General features: G+C 36.2%; 1 protein-coding gene across 1 annotated transcript; it reads left to right on the top strand.

Moving 5' to 3' along the window:
- The first annotated feature begins 6,188 nt into the window (after positions 1 to 6,188).
- LOC111866514 (transcriptional adapter 3-A) lies at positions 6,189 to 16,739 on the top strand. Its single transcript, XM_023855527.2, has 5 exons — positions 6,189 to 6,405; positions 9,333 to 9,672; positions 11,114 to 11,820; positions 14,113 to 14,293; positions 15,976 to 16,739. Exons 2-5 carry the CDS (start codon positions 9,376 to 9,378, stop codon positions 16,213 to 16,215), a joined length of 1,425 nt encoding a protein of 474 aa, XP_023711295.1. The 5' UTR covers positions 6,189 to 6,405; positions 9,333 to 9,375; the 3' UTR covers positions 16,216 to 16,739.
- Positions 16,740 to 18,142: the final 1,403 nt, after the last annotated feature.

Genomic DNA, 18,142 nt, shown 5'->3' with positions numbered 1-18,142 from the left:
AACAATAATAGCATAATGTCAACACGAGAAATGTGCTTAAAAACAATTTCCAATCATACACTGACTTCAACAGCAACTTCCCAATTTCATAACTCCAGTAATTTTTAGTTTTGAAATGTAGGTGTATTTGTTAATCTGGTATTTAATTATCATAACGTGCAGTGCCAAAATATGAACAGTTTTTGGTGTCAGTACCTACAGTTCCTACAAGAGATGTGAAGGGGGGGCTGATAGTAGCTAAGTAACATGATGTTACATTACCAGGTCTTCTTAAATATTTTACACCAAACTGATGTTCAGTATTGGATCTATGTATGCTACATCATATGTTTTTACTGATGCCTTTGTTTCTTATAAAAATTGCACTGTGTTTATATTATTTACATGTGCAGTTTGTAATTATACAAATGTTAAACACCATGTAACATTGCTACTGAGGCAAAAATTTATGCAGATACATGAGCAAAATTTGTTCTTCAGAGTACAAAAATGGTTTTGCATATGTGTAAGAAAACCCAGCAGAACTAAAAAAGTTATATGTTTACAGATCTCTCATGTCATATTACTAATGCCATTATTTCTTTAAATACAAAATGAATATTTGAAATTCATCCGTATTTTATTAATATGTAATTGATTCTTAGGTTCTATAATTATACACTTTCACATGCAGAAGTTGAATAGCACTATGTGAGATTTGAGAGTCTCAGGTGGCTGCATGGTGGTGAATATGATTTTTTTTCATTATCAAAAGAAAGAGATGCAAGTGGCATTAGGCTAAAAACCCTATCTTGCCAGCAATTACAGTTTGACAGTACTCTTTAATTAGTCTTGTATAAAATTAAAGCTTTAACTCTTATCCTTAAGGTAATTATATACTAATTATGTTCTTAACATCAAAAGTTAATACACTGATCCCTTGTTGGGCTTATCATAGTAGCGACCTAATTATATTCTTATATTGATACTGTTGATATATTGCACTACTGAGATTACTGCTTCCAGTTACATAAAATGTAGAATTGCTTCGATACAATGAGGTGGAAATATTTTACATTTCATTGAGTAATCTATTATATATGAACTCCAAATTCTTTGAATAATTTACACTGCCATAGGATGTGGTTTATAGTTTTTTTGACTTCGCCAAAGCAGACTGAGTTAAGTCAGAATTTGAACCAGAGTGGACCCTAACTGACTAAAACAGGTAGTCTGGTACATGAATCTTATGTATATCAGTTGCATTATCCTGCTAAGAGATTCTTAACTGTAAGAAATCCTGCTGTTAGACACTTCTGGAACACATTGTGTCCCATGTTCTTAGCTTTGATAACTTTGTTTTAGTAATGACCAGTATTAAAGTATCAAGCTGACACAACTCAAGAACCTGAAACACATTACAACATTTCTTTCTTGTAAGTTTTCTATTAAGATTGTGATAATTCCTCTGGCAATGATCACACTAAGACATAATTGAGTTTCCTAACTGTAAGTAGTCAATGACAGGGGAGCACTATTAAATGTACCCAATAACTGAAGAACTGTTTAAAACTCATGAAGGCCAGTTTTCTATTACACAGTTCTAGTCCTAGAAATCTTTTTTGTGAATATCATATTGTTAAGTTTAGCCTATGTCTGCCAGTTTAAATATCCTCACTTCGTGGCTTAAGCTTTTTATATATGAATACAGATATCACTGTGGTTGCGATGCAAGGGCCAAGAAGGCCCACCCNTTTCTAGATAATTACATTATAATAATTTATTAATAATTAATATTAATAATTATTAAATTATAATAAATTAAAATAATTATGTCCCCACATAATATAAATTCTGAGTTATACCTATGAAGAAAATTAAGTATATAGTCCAGTTTGTTTAAAAAAATAGTCATAATCGCCCGCTGGGGCTCTGTATATAGAGAGAATAATTACCTTTTTCTCATCAAGTTCTAATTGAATGGCCGCAATTTCCGTGTCTCGTTCCTTACAATATTTTTGTAGATTTATGGTAGTAAAATTTAGATCATCTGGAATGAATATACAGACTCCACCATTTTTTAACTTCTTCCTACAATATCTTGTACCTAATTTATATTTAGAGATACGTGAAGCATCCATTTCAGTCTGTTAGATGATGTTCTGTCAAACAAATTACACTGGGTTCCTCATTTAATAAAGATATCATTCACTCGTTAATTTTCCCTTTTATTCCCCTAATATTTAGATGAAATATCTTAAATAGGTTATGACTGATTACTTAGTTGTTCAAATACAATATGCTTTTGTCTATTTCAAATTACTTCTGCCATAAAAAAAATCCTTGCTTCTTGTGATGCTGGCTTTAGTTTGCCTACTTGAGGTCCTACCATCTGATATTCTACCTTCTTATGAAGGGCTCTAGTAAAAACTGGGACCCAGTCATGGTCTGAGAGTGTGGCATGACCACAAATTTGTGCCTACATATGAAGTGCTATCAGAAAATTCTAGGACTAGGTCAAAAAATAAATGCTAGCTTAACTACAATATCTCCTTCTAGACAACATGAAAAATCAGCTGCTGATGTACCTACTGGAGAGAAAGAGGATGAATACATGCTACATGAAACTGCCCAGACAGCTACTCAATGCCACAGTTTTTGATTCCCCCCTCACATATAGAACAAAATTTATTCACAAAATTTACCTTTTGAAATTCTAGATTTGACTGAGGGATTACTGAAGGCCGTGCCATAGCTCAAGCGGTTAGTTGCTGGCTTCCCACCGCAGCAGCCTGGGTTCGATCCTGGGTCTGGTCAAGTGGGATTTGTGGTGGACAAAGTGGTGCTGGGGCGGGTTTCCTGTGAATACTTCGTTTCCCCTGCCAATCTTAATTCCACCAAATTCTCCATCATCATAATCACCTGGGGCAGGCTACAATAGGCCAATCAGTGGCTGCTGTGACAAGTGGACCCAGTTGGNNGCCAGTCAGTGGCCGCCATGCTGAGTGGACCCAGTTGGACTCCCCCCCCCCACTAAGCAAATTAAAAAAAAATGGATTACTGATGTAGTCCATTCGGCACAAGGTGCCGGGTTGCCAAGGTGACCATAATGGTGTAGAGAGATTTAAAGAATGGCGTTTTCTTAGAATACTTCCCACAAAAAAAAATCTAAGCTAGCAAGACTGTGAGTCATCTCTAGCAAGAAAGTCCAAAGAAGGAGACTGTATACTATGGTATAGTATAATTCACGCTGAATAAGGTAACCTGCAGTTTGCAAGTCAATTATAAAGAATGCCACTTCATTCTTACCCACACATAAACAAGAACCATTTGAGTCAGAAAAGAATTTCCCACACAATTCCTGACTGAAATATAATTATTTTCCGATACAGGGGAGAATGAACTCTGACCATCTTCTGACAACAATGTTCTAATATACTGGGAAGAAGGATACAGGTCTCCAAAGCAAGGAAGAGATGGAGCTCAAGATCAGAATAGGTTTCTTGTATGTAATCCGACTGTAGGTGACAATGTTATCAACAAATTACTCAATACCAGAGGTTTGAGACAAGAGCATGTGAAGGCATGGTAGTTGAAGTTGCTTGTCACCAGGGTTACTTTCTCCAACTTATGAGACATCTATTGATACTCATGTGAGCAATTGGAATATATTATTCCAGTAATTCAATGACTGCTCTCTGCCGATTTCCAGGGCTGGTATGGGCTGGATATTACAAGGCAAAGATGAAGAAGCATTACTTTCCTAATGACTTACTGATGTGTCAGTAGCTTAATCTTCCTCTTTGTGGCCCTCTGCCTGGCTGCTTCAGTCATCAACCTGTTTGTTCGCTTACACCACTAAGGAATGTAAATTCTTGTGAGACATATCACAATACCATCTACTATCCATTGGTAGTGAAGTGAACAACCAGTACACCTAATCCACTCAAAGTCAATGGTGCTCTTAATGGCAGCTGTGATATGCTGCTCCACTGAATCGAAGTGGGCCATCTTTGCCATCATATGCTCCACTAGAGTTACAGCAGTACCAACAGGCTCCACAAGTTTCTCAGAAGGATAGGTCAGAGACTGTTCTGTATCACTGCACTCCTTGAAATATATGAAAACATTGGCTGATTGCAGCACTTCAGATGTCAGGCATGTCTTGCATGCATCACAGCTGAGACCACGAAGCACCTGTCCGGCAATGGAACCACTGATGTAGGCTACTGAGAACACTTCCATGTCACCAGCAGGTACTGCAGAACTCGTGTCCATCTGTACTTGCTGAGCAATATGGAAACTCTCAGGCACACCAGCAGGGGTTTCCTTGTCATGATCTGTGGAAAGAATTCATGAAGCAGCATCAGGATCCCTGAGGAACGACTGTAGGTTATTCAGAAGAGTAGCACCATCATCCTCACAATTAGTTCACCCAAGACCTCTAAAAGCAAGGCCACTGATGATGCCAATCTTCAGGGCATCTACAAACTCTCCAACTGTTGGATTACTGTTACAACCACAGTTCAAACAAATATCCCCAAACGTGTTCTCAAGGGGATCCTGATCCAGAAGAGTAGCACCATCATCCTCGTAATTAGTTCCCCCAAGACATCTAAAAGCAAGGCCATTCATGATGCCAGTCTTCAAGGCATCTACAAACTGTCCCACTGTTGGGTTACTGTTAGAACCACAGTTCAAACAAATATCCCCAAATGTGTTCTCAAGGGGTTCCTGATTCAGGTTTCGGGTGTGAAGGTACTTAAAACCTGCCTCTTTCAGTGTCCTCCACACATGCTGGGCAGCAGTGATGTCAATTAGCCACCCATTGTGTGAAGGAGGAGGTTGAAGAAAGGTGGGTTTACCATTCCTGAGGAAGATCCAACTATTTATCCCCATACTTGCCCTTTTCCAGTGCTCTATATGGGGACTGTTATCGTTGAGTGGGCAACACACTGTTTTCCAAGGGTCAACATACGTTCCACCATTGAAATTATCAAAGAGCTTCTCAACCTCTTCAACAAACGCAGCTGTCACCAGGTATTCGCTGCATCACCCTCCTGAAAGAACATTAAAAAGGGAGTTAGTGAGCTTCCTTACATTATGGACTTCCATAATTCTTCGGACTGGAAAATAACACACTTTGCAAAGGACTGCTATAAAAAAGGATTTGTGAATTTGATTACTTTATTCCTCACTGCAAAGACTTTGCCATCTCTTTCTCTCATAAATCATATTACTGATAGTGTGTTCTGCTTTTCAGATAATTTTAATTGCCCTAAAAGCATCAGTATTGTGACATATTCCATGTAACCTGCATACTGATATACAGTTTTGTAGTAAATAGATGAAAATATGTTTGTTTGAGAACTGGGTTCTGGGGATAATAATTTTGAAAACCAGAGGAACGACGATAACAAATCAAAACCTGATTCTGGAGGTACACATTCGAAATTTTGGGGTTATGTTGAATAAATTGAACACAGACAAACACTAAACTTAATTTACTCATTGGATTAAGCAACACATAATAAAGTAATTACACCATGAATTAAAACAGACGTATCGTGCTGGATCCCATGGTAAGCTGAAGACTCTGATGCCTTGCTTTCTGGATGACAACAAAAATTATAATGGTAGTCTCAGAACTCCTTCACATTCTACAGAGAATCTTTGGGATAAACCGAAAGTCGCAGAACATATACTCATTCCATCAAAGTCTCCATAAGCATTATCACCAGTACAGGTACAATAGGACATATGGAAGCCGACGTGCCGAGGGGACCTAATATGGATTCCACCTCACATTATATGAAATCTTAACTATTGTAATCTATTGTAAACAATTGTAAGTATTGTAACTTTATTCTCTTATTGTAATCAGCCACTGTACAGTAACTGACTTGTCCTATATCTTGTAACAATGATCTATAGAGACGAAATAAATAAATAAAACAAATAGCGTTTAGATGACAGTTCATGATAACCTCAAAAATTTTAGGCTTGAAAGAATTCTGTACGTTTCTAATTTCATTTGTGGTAGTAAGCATAACATTTATATACACAAATAATATGTTTAATATGGAGGTGTAACTTCGTTAGCAACCACATCAAATCAAAATTCATTGTTACCAATTTGCATGTAATGAACCAACGATAACTGCATATAATTTCGGGAATTCAAATTGGTTTGTTTAGCCTCTCTGATTGGTCGAGATGGTCGAGATCTGTGTGTAGTATCTTTAGTATCTTCCGTCTTTCATAGAAGGCAGTAGTTAACGGTAGTTAACGTGTTTCCCCTTCTCCTATGTCCGTTTCTACCCCCTGTTGTGTGGTATCCATATTATTATTATTATTAATTCTGTGTATTCATTTTTAAAAAAACTCCATAATCCGGAGTTTAAATGTCGCGAGGTTCGTATGCAGGTATGTCCGTCTCTTCTCTACGTTGCTCTGCAGTGTTTTTCAGATGCAAGGTTGTGTTTTCAAATCTGTACTGAAAATAAACAAGTGTTAAGCAATTTGAGTATAAATATAGTCTTTCATTTAGTAAACTTCAAGTAGAATAAGTTTAGGTATTTGCTTGCAGTACTTTCGCCGTCTCTGTAAATTTACGTTAGGAATGGCAGCTATGAATAAAACAGTTTTGGTGAGGGTGGATGATGAAGTGGAATAATTTAAGTTAATCCACTGTATAACGTCAATAAAAGGTTATATTTCTTTCTTTCTTTTTTTTCCCTTGGCACTACAGCCCCAGTGGGCCTAGGCGTACCTCCATGAACTTCTCCGTTCACTTCAGTTTTTCTAGATCATACACATTCGGTAGGACTCCTTGGGCGGGTGATCAGCTCGTCGCAAGGCCTCTACCTGTACACAAACACAGAAAAACGCACACACACTGGACTGGGGATTAGTGATGTGTGGTCATCATGAAATTGTAATTTTGTATTTTTATAAATGTAATGTTTTTATATCTTGGATTTGTTATATATGTTTAAGTTATATGACCAAAATATTCTGTTACCTTTGATGGAAACTTTTATCTTAAATTTTAATGTATTATGCTAGAGAGAAATTGTATTACGATGTAAACATACATTGTCTTATTTTATAAGTCTTCTTGACAATTGCTTAAGAGTATTAGCAAGATAAATTGACACAATTCTGTATCTAAGGCTTTTGCCTATTATAGATGTAATGGAATAAGGAAGAAATAATAATAATAATAAATAAAAACACAAACTAAACATCCATGCCCTGAGTGGGATTCAAACCCACGATCCTGCCTTCCAAGCGAGCTAAGACAGTGCATGCCTTAGACCGCTCGGCTACCGTGAATGGCCTTATATTTCATTATAGTATTCTTAATTTGCGCCATATTTTGTAAGGAAAATGCAGTCCAAACCTTTTGCCTGAATATGCCAGATATGTTGATTTGGAAAGTTCATAGTTCTTTATTTCATTCCATAGATCCATACAGTTGAGGATGTGGAAACAGTCATATAGGAGGAGCATTAAAAACATACGTAATTAATCAAAACATTACACAACATAACAACATTTGGCAGACAGTCATTACATTACATTACATTATTCTTGTCATATCCGAAATCAAAATATTCATCTAAAGTATAAAATGAATGATCGCATAAGAATTTTTTCAAATATGCTGTAACAAAAGTGTTAGTAGTGCTAGTAATGCACGAGGTAGGTAGAATATGAGTGTGAGAATTTCTACTAGAGAGTGTCTTAACAATATTCCAAGTACTTTTAATTCTATCATTGGAATTAGAAATATGCATATCATAATAAAGACACTTAGTTTTTAAAATGTAATGTGCCAATGAAAGTACATAATGTAAAGCACTACCAGATTTTTTCTGAGAAGTAGTGGGTCTGGAACAGGGTTCACTCAGCCTCGTGATGATAATTGAGGAGCTATTTCAAGGAACTAGCGGCTCCGGTGTAGAAAACCAAAATTAATGGCCATGGGGATTCCTTGTGCTGACCACATGACACCCTCTGTCCACAAAAGCTGGCACTAAACTTTGCCGACAAGCGGCAGTTGCTTTGTCAGTATAGTTCGCTTGTGGACTAAAATCACGGAGCTTTTCATTATTGTTGTTGTTGTTGTTGTTATTATTATTATTATTATTATTATTATTAAGATATTGTAATGACTAAATGTTGAGTTGAACAACTGAGTAGACATTTTTGTTGTTAAAATAATAGTTTTTAGAGTATTGGGTTTGTATATGTAAGACACCATTTATCATTTACTTATTTTGGATTTATTTACCAGTACTGTGCATAACTCAGACAGTTATAGTGTTGAGTGTTAGGATGAGGCCTAGAGGTGGCTCTGTAATGTTTTCAAAAAAATATACAGTTTGTGTTCAGTTTTCATGTAAAGTATGTTTTTGAATTCATATTCATTGTCCACTTTTATAGGATGTAGAGATTTAAAAATATGAAATAAGACCTGGAGCATTAAGGTATCAAATATCACATGAAAAGTAACGTTAGTCTATGATGCGTAAAAGTTGTGTTGGTGTAAAAGTACTGAGATGAAGATTTTTAGGGTAAAAAGTACTCATCCGAATTCTGCATAAGGGAAAATGAAAAGTTGTTTTTGCAAAGCTGCTTCAGATATTTGTTCACAGATTTTGTTGCAGTTTTATTTAAGCATTATTATGAGATGTAACACTGTTAATCAGTAACTGTGAATTGCCGCATTTATATTGTCTTAATTATTTACCTTGGAATATGAATCATGTATTGTGTAGCAGATTATATCATCTTCATGGTCAGTCAGCCAGTGGTGTTAAAGTACAGGAAGGTATAATGAAGCCAGGGAGGGAAGACCTATGAAAGGTTTTGATGATAGTGCTCAAGACTTTCTCCTTTCTGCATATTGCATTCCATTCCAGCCCCTTCTACTGTGTGCTAGCCAGCTGAGCTTGCTTGTCATAGTAAATATTACCACGAAGAATGCCATCATCTGGGATGTGGCGCCATGTAGATATTGTGATAACTGGCGTTTCGATGGCTGCAGACTGAGTCTGATTCAGTCTGCAACCACCTGCTCGTGCTGGTTCCTCTCTCGCAGATTTCTTATACCCTGAAGACAGACATGATATGTTCCTCCGAAACGTCTGTTAACACAATATCTACATGGCGCCACATCCCACAAGACAATATTCTTCATACTCATCGCCGTGAAAACCTCAAATCTTACACGATAAGTAAACCTCTCCAACATAATGTCATGAGCAGGTTATGTAATTTCAGCAGTTGATGTAACATTACTGAAGAGTTTGTGTATCTTGAAAAATAATATTTTATAATTTCAGATTGCTATATCTTTATAGAAAAACCCTTAAAATTGGAGAGACTATGATGTCCACTAAAGCAAAACAAAGTCCAAAGAAGGGCGTTGGGAAGCTCAAAGAATATGGAAAAGGCAATAACAGTAAAATTAAGGGAAGTGATTCATCAGATTCATCTGGAAAAGAATGTGTACTCTCCTTTCCTCTTCTGAAAACAGTGGATAATGACAGGATGCTGCCACGGTATTCTGCTATATTAAATCGAACAGAGGAAGATGGGGTTGGCATGGAAGATCTTGATGCACTGCAATTAGAACTGGAAGCTTTGCTGTCAGCTGTTGTCGTTCGGACAAGAGTGCTGCAGGTAGATAAATGAACCAAAAGTAGTAAGTAGGTGGTTCCATGGAACAAGGGCATCCCTGAAAAGCTAATAGTGGCTGAAATAGTCATGAAATTATCTGCCTTTTATGGTATGTGAAGATTCATTACCATGTTCACTAGAGCTCACTGTTGGTTCTATCCAAAGCCATGAATCCAGTTCATCCCCTAAAACCGTATATCTTTAAAGTAAATTTTAATTTTATCCTCTTACCTGTGCCTTGGTCTCCCACATGACACAGGTACGCATGAATGTATAAGGGGTGGGCCTTCTTGACCCTTGCACTGCGACCACAATGATCTGTTGTGCCTTAGATGACACAGGCAAATAAATGATATTTTATATTTACGATACATTGTGTAACAGTGTAATCGATTTACCAGAGTATAGTTAGATTACAACATAACATATTATATATCCTTATTTTAGTGGCCCAACATGTTTCAACATGTGAATGATGTCCTCAGGGGTATCCTTTCAATAAATACACTTTGCTCAGGGTTATTTTGCAAGAATGGACATAAAATTTCTGGACTAATTATAAAATTTGTCAGCAAGTGAAGTACACCATGTTAATAATAATTAAAATTCTTTTGTTGAATTCAGTGATCCTAATGTTCCAGAATTCATTAGAGAATTAATTGGATGATGTCATGATAAAAAGATGAATGAAATTGACAGGTGTTCATGTCATCAATTTCTTTTGGTATTAATGGTGTTAAATATTTAGGTTCTGCTACCAGAGTGTTAGTTCTTAGCTTTAAGGGGGTCCTTTGGATTATTAACTAACTACTTTCTCCCTACAGTTTGTGTACTGATTGAGCTATCATGAAGATTAATAATAGGAAGAAGTTTGTTAACACAAATAAAGCAGTGTTGGTGGTCCAGTTGAGTCCAAATGTAAATTAAAATAGTTGCTGTTTGTCATCTGTACATTAACTGAATCTTTCAGTCACTCTTGGCCTGTTACTGAGTAACAACTGCTGAACAATAAATTGTTCCACCTTTGACTTTCCAAAATGAATGAACAATTTGATAGCATAGTTAAAATGTTAGTCGTGTGAGTTATCAAACTTAACTAAAATAATGCAAATGTGAAATAAATATAAAAATTATGTGAGGTAAGCATTTTGTGGGATTGTTATCTTTACTGAAAGAAATTTGAGTTAGAACACATACAAATCAAGACTAAACAGAGATAGTTTTTAATCCATGGTCTTTAGGTTAAAGAATTAAATGGTATTTTACAATGAATCTACATGTTCTTTGAAAGAAGTGACACAACAGTATCTTTTCTTTTGACATTGTTGGTAACCAGGTAAAATTGTTGTAGTTTAAAACATTTAAAGTGATGGGTGACATTAAATATCTCCATCTTAATTTTGAATGAGATGATTTGCAGATAGTTTGATTTGTTTCCTTACAGGAAGAGATTCGTGTGTTGAGTAATGCAGAGGAGAAACGCAGTGGTGACACTAAGAAAGGGAAGTTTAACAACATTAGCCACATTCAAAAAGCACCCCTGTCTCCAGGAAAGCGGGCCAAACAGCAGGAGCGGCCACTGAAGAAACTGAAAGAAGCAAGTTCTTCAAAATCTCGAGGTGGTAGTGAAACAAATCAAGGTCCATTACCTATCAAATTCACCAAGGTTAAAAGTATTCCATCTTCGGCCTCTTCCAGACCTTCACAGAATCATGCCTTTCCAGATTATGATCATAATGATCAGTCTCGTCATGACGCACCCAAAATTGTCCTTCCTAAAAATGACACTCCAAACAAATTCTGGCTCTCTGTGGAACCCTACTGTACAGATATATCAATGGATGATATAAAGTTGCTTGATGAACTAATCTATGAACATGACAATGATACTGAGTACCAGAAAGTGCCAGTGTTAGGGCGCCATTACAGTCTGCGATGGGCACAGGAGGACTTGGAAGAACACCCTGATGGCAACACAAGCAAAGCAAAGTTGAGACCTGCAATAGCTCCTGTGGATGGAAGTAATATACTTAAAAGGCCAGATAGAGGAAATGATGTTGGTAACACAGGACCACTTACTCAGCGCTTGTTATCTTGTTTGATGGAGGAGAACATCATGGTCCCTACGCAAGATTCTTTTGATGGGAAGAGGTTTGTGCAGAGGATATGTAGTATTAACCTTTGTGATTGATAGGATAGCTCATTTTTGTATTAAATGTTGTAAGGTAGGCTTCTGTTCCAGACTGAGAATCTAGTAAAAAGCGTATGCAGGGATAATAGTTAAATAGGGCTAGATTTATACTTTGCATGTTTCTCTTATGTCAGCTTGGGGATTCCAGTATGACAGTATGCTCTTCCCTTCTATAACATAAGTTTCACTAATGCAAATTGCAGTTTTATTACTACAAAAACATTGGCAGCTGTTGTTTATGGTTTGCATTAATGTGAAAAAATTAAGAAAACTGAAAGAAATTGCAAGTTGTATTGTGCCCATTTACTATACAGAGCATGAATCATAAAATACTTCACATTACATTTTCAGAATTCATTACAAACCTGAGAAGGCCAGTTTGGATGACTGAATGGTGTGGCTTAGTACTGCATATATCAGTTTGCACCCTTAAATTGTTTTCATGGTATTAGAATTTAGGGATACTCTTCATGAAGAGTATCTTCTGCACCAGTTGTCTAAATGACGTAAATAAGGAAACATGTTATTTGAATGATTTATTTGTTAAGTGTATGAAAGTAATTAGTACCCTATGATTGGCGTCATTGTATCATGTCAGTAACTGTTGATTGTCTAACATCAGAAAATTAACTGAATGGTGGTTATGAAAAATTTCTTTATTCATTAATGTTAGTTGTGTTGTGCATTAGTTGCAGTTACTAGTTTATATGTGCATGGTACTAGAAATTGGTGCTGATTTTGCAATATTCCTTGTACAGTTAAAAGCTATGGCTCATAATCATGTTCAGTTGAAATTTTTTTGTTGGTTTATGAATTTATTACATGCATTCTTGCTCATGACTGTCTCTATACTGGTAGCACAATTGTATAAAACAGATAATTCATAAAAAAATTGAATTTGGATTCACAGTATCTTCTGTTCATAATCAGTTCTGTATTCAGATATGTATGTGACAGTTACAACTGCCATTATACTGCTAAAAAAAGAAATTATTAGTTACTCCCATTCACATATTTACAGTGATGAGGTAACCCATTAAGATCTTCTGTGACATCTTTCATAGCCTTGGAATTCTATTTAAATATGTAAAAAGGTAAATATTACTTGGAAAAGGTGAAGGCTGACTTGTGAGGTAGGTATTTTGGCCTTTCATTTTCCTGAGTCAGGCTCGCTATTGTACACAATAGGTTGAACTCTTGTCTCTACAAATCATTCCCTTCTTTTCATTGGTCACTTAAACTTAAAATTGAATAAGCATGTTAATTTTTTTTTTATGAGTTTTATATAGCTCCATAAAATTTGTTGCTTCAAGCCTCTTGTGCAAGATGTCTCAGTAATTGTCATGCTATATATTTTGTCCTAATTCTGTTTAGTTAGTATGATGATATTAGTGGGTTTCTTGTCAGAAAGTGACCCAGGAGAGTTGATATCTAGTTGAAACCGAATTGTGTCATTCTTGTGGCATCACATCTAAATACATTAAGACAAAAAATAATGACATTTGTTTTTAAGCAGGTTAAGATATAATGGCCCCTATAAAAGAGCAATATTGAATCAGTTGTTGAGTTTTACTGTTCTTAGGTACAGATTATTTTGAACTTTTGATATATTCCTTGTGAGAGGATGGATGTCTTGTTTAGTATGTATTTGTAGAAAATCTGAAGATTTTGTACAAACCATGTCCCATCACTGATCAGTAACTACTAACAATCTTGAATCCCAGTGTGGGTTATGTATTATTCCATAGTGTGCCTTAAATTTAATTATGTATTGTAATGCTCTTTTTATCACAACTTTCTTGCTACTACACACAATTCGATACTTAACAAGTATTGAACCCTGTAAACATCAAATGACAGAAAAAGAAAAAATTCTGATTTAATATCACATGTGAGTTATGTATAATCCTTGTATTGCTAAAAAATCAAAATTCCATTAACTTTTTTAATTGTTGTATGCTTATAACTTAGGAGGTGGATTGTGATATGTAGCAGCCTTAACAGCTCAGATTTCATTATGCTGTATCATTCCTGACCACCCATGCACACAGTGGTTTGAACTTGCAGTATAAATTAAGAGAATATCTTGACTGCTACATGCCTTGAAAAAAATGATAACTCCTGGCATGGGAGCATGTGGTAACTTGTCATATACATGAATGGTTCAGTGCTGATATTTATGCATCGAGTTTTCGTTGTTTTATTGGTAGAATTAAGTAACTGTATTTAATCCACCTTATGTTATAATGCAGGTGCAGGGGTGGAGAAAATACTAAACCAGTGAGGAACTTCACAGTGTCTGGAGCGTCCTCACTTGAGCGGCGCGTGAGAAAAGAGTTAGAAGGCCAAGGCATTCTGGACAATTCTGAGCAGAAAGAACCAGCTGATGATGAGATTCTCACAGAACTTAAAAGATGTCAAGGAGAGCTAAAAGTGAGTATTTGTCTCTAAATCAATTTCTATAATTTTTATTCAAAGACTGCCAGTGCTGTTTCTGAAGGAGAAGGGGAGGAACTACATGTACAAGGTTCGACAATTTAATTCCCAAAATGGCCGCAGTGTGTTGCTGGGGTGTTGAGTCAGGCAAACTCATGTACCCAAGCACATTTAGACATGTTTCAACTTTTGTTTACATGAGCTGCAGACCAAATGAGTCATTTGTTCGCAAGCAGCAGAGGAAGTAGTACTTATCCATGGTATACCATTGGCAGAAAAATGAATGACAAGAATCTGGAGCAGTGGATAAACACCAAGTTTTGTGTGAAGTGCTAGGGAAATGTTAGCCCTATTAACAGTGGCTTATGGTGAATACGCTATAAAGAAATTAAGTGTTTTTGAATGGCATATGGGAGAAGATGTGCAAGATGGCCCAAGAAGTTTGCAGGCAAGAACACAAAGGACAGATGCAAATGTGGACAGAATATGAACCTTGGTGTGCTCAGATCAAAGATTAGTTTGAGACTGATAGCAGAAGAACTGAGAATGACTAGGAAAACAGTGCGACATCTTATTATGCAGGATTTTGGAATGAAAACAATTTCCACAAAGACTGGTGCCTCGAATCTTGACAGATGACCAGAAAAAATGTCAGCTTCACATTTCATCTTATCTTTTACACAATGTAGATATATTTGATAGGGTCATTACCAGTGATATAACATGGTGTTTTCAATACAACCCATAAACGAAATACCAGAGCATGCAATGGAAAACACAGAATTCTCCTCGGCCAAAAAAAGCACACATGTCTCGCTCACAGTTCAGGAGCATGCTTATGTGTTTGTTTGATCACAAACGGATAATTCACTGTGAATTCATTGTACAAGGGTAAGTTGTGAATCAGCAGTGTTATTCGGAAGTGCTGACAAGGTTACAGGAGAAAAAGACCCAAACTCTGGCCTGACAAGTGGATTCTCCACCGTGACAGTTCCCCTGCACATGATGTGTTAAGAGTTCTTGAGTTCCTGTCTAAAAAATCCATTACAGAAATGGACCATCCACCTTATTTACTTGACTTAGCCCCTTGTGATTTTTGGCTCTATTCTAAATTAAAAAATGCCCTAAAGGGACAAAGATTTTCTGACATTCCTGACTACCAATGCAACGTGGCGTTACTGTGAGGTATTCTGGAAAACGATTTTCAAGACTGTTCCCAGGAGTGACATCATGGTCTCACGAAGTGCATAGCTTCACAAAGAGAGTATTTTGAAGGAAACAGCAGCCGCTAAGCAAATTTTGCTTTCACAGGGCCATACCGGGAATTATATTGTCACACCTTGTAAGTGCATGTGCACAGTTCACTATGAATGATAACTTCAACCATGAGACTTTAGTTTAAATGCATGGGTGGTAGGCTTGCTCTGAGTATCATAGATATGAAAGGAATCTGAAAACAGTGAATTGATTTTTATTAATTTTGAGTATAAGTATTGCATGTGACTCTTAATTCAGTTACAGGCGATCTTCATGATGAAGGTATGTAAATATTTTTAGCGAGTAATTAATTTTTATGGTGATAAACAGTATGATTGCATCTTCATGGACATCTTGCACATTGTGTTGATACAAATATTTTTGAACTGACAGTATTACTATGTTTTTCATGATGTTTGAAGGTTATATCAAATCACAACATTCATCAGCTAAAACGTCTCAGGAAGCTTGCTTGCGATGAAATGTCCCGGCAGGAACTGAAAAGGAAACTCCAGTTAGCTGATAGTGAAGTCCTTGAGATCTACAGAAAGATTACAGCATCTAAACAAAAGAAGAAGCCACCAACAAAAGAGGAGACAGATCTGGCTTGGAAAAGTTTGAAAGATAGGGAGTTGCTGCTGAGGCAGATTGACAACATGTAAATCAGAGTCTGTGTACAGTTTACATATATGGTAGAGTAGTGATTCTGAAACTGTGAAGTGTCGTCTGCCAGGTGATTACATGGGCACGGGTGCTCAGTTATTTAGGCAGGCAGGCCGTGTTGTAAGATGTGCTACAAGGACTGGAGAATTCAAATATCTCTATTGCAGCCAACACAGAACTGAAAATTATGATGAATATAGCCTAAGCATATCTTATTAATATGGAACTTTGGCCTGTCTTTGCTCCTCAAGATAATTAACCTTTGGCGTCATTTTTGTAATACCACCATGTTTGTGAACATTGGTAATTCTTGAATGTGACTTCGATTTACTTAGTTTCATATGTGACAATCCTGTTCATATGTTTGTTAAAGCTTCTTGGTTAAAACTGCTCAAAATTGAATCATATTGGATTTTATTTGATCAGAGTTGCATTTTTCTGAGTCATCACTGAAATCGGGGGGAAAATGGGTTTTCAAAGATGTGTAATTTAATTTAATTTTTATTTCATCCATGGATCATTATACATGATATGGGACAAGTCAAAGATTAATATTAATACTAATACTAAATAATAATAAGAATATAACAATACAGAAATAATATGACAATATAATAATAAANATAATAATAAATGACTATAATAATTTAGCAGTCTTGAAAACAGTTTCTGTGGTCTTGAATCCTCCTTAAGATGGCACCAGGCAGATAATTCCCAGAAGCAGTCACGAAGTGTTATTTCCTGGAGAGATAAATAAACTGAGCAGTAAGCGTTCTCATGACTTATATTATTCAACACTATGAGGCTAGTTGATTCTTGGAATATATAATTTAGACTGACTACAACTCTTTTCTAAAAAAATAAAATACTCGTCTACACTGTAAAAATAATAAATGAACTGAGCGGTAAGCGTTCTCATGACTTATATTATTCAACACTATGAGGCTAGTTGATTCTTGGAATATATAATTTAGACTGACTACAACTCTTTTCTAAAAAAATAAAATACTCGTCTACACTGTAAAAGCAATGATCAAACAGGAAGTTTTTCAAAAGCATTCTTGAATCTGTATAGTGCTGGTGTCTCCTTAATGTAATACGGTAAAAGACTGAACATACGAAGTCCAGTATTAATAAAATTGTCTTTGCATAAACTGGTATTACATGAAACAATATATAGGTCATCTTTTCCCCTTGTATTATATGAATGTATTTCCGAATTGGTTGCAAGAGTATTCAAATTTGATTTTGTGTATACTAGAGTTTCATAAATATACAAGCATGGTAAGGGCAATATATTTAAATAATTAAAATACTGTTTACAACTAGTAGTTTTCTGAATTTGCATCATAGCTCTAATAGCTCTCTTTTGCAACTTAAAAATCAATTTAGCATTTGGTGAGTTGCCCCAGAATAGTATTCCATATGATAACAAGGAATGAAAGTAGGCATAATATAGAGTACGAACAGACTCCAGCCCTGATACTCTTTTTACTACTTCTAGACCAAAGCATATTTTACATAACTTTTTTGCCGGTTCCTGGGTATGCATAGACCACCTTAACCTTTAAACGACTAAAGACAACGTATGTCGTCGCAAAAATAAAGGCAGCGGTACGAATGACGCCATATGGGGTCGCACAGTCCGCGCGTGCGGACGTTATTTGAAATACATTTTTAAGGTAGAAAATAATGTCCTACTTATATAATTTTTGGCCACCATCTGCATGGAGTGTCTGTCTTCCAACCTGCATCATCTGCTGGAATGTTGCCTTCGTGTGGAATTCTAAAAAAAATCCGGAAATGCAGAGTACGATTTCGCACTTCACGCACTTTGTCCGGACGGTCTTTCGTTTCCCACGCGAAAAGCACACATGACACCTCAATTGCGAAGTAGAGGAAGTCGGCCAGTGATGTGGTTTGGCC

This window comes from Cryptotermes secundus, unplaced genomic scaffold, assembly GCF_002891405.2.
Source record: "Cryptotermes secundus unplaced genomic scaffold, Csec_1.0 scaffold401, whole genome shotgun sequence".
Lineage (NCBI taxonomy): Eukaryota > Metazoa > Arthropoda > Insecta > Blattodea > Kalotermitidae > Cryptotermes > Cryptotermes secundus.
This window is presented reverse-complemented; position numbering and strand designations above follow the sequence as displayed.

Coding starts and splice junctions, on each gene's coding strand:
- LOC111866514 (XM_023855527.2), top strand. CDS start 9,376: ATGATGTCCACTAAAGCAAAACAAAGTCCAAAGAAGGGCGTTGGGAAG. Junction 9,673..11,113: donor TTCGGACAAGAGTGCTGCAG/GTAGATAAATGA, acceptor GTTTCCTTACAG/GAAGAGATTCGTGTGTTGAG. Junction 11,821..14,112: donor GATTCTTTTGATGGGAAGAG/GTTTGTGCAGAG, acceptor GTTATAATGCAG/GTGCAGGGGTGGAGAAAATA.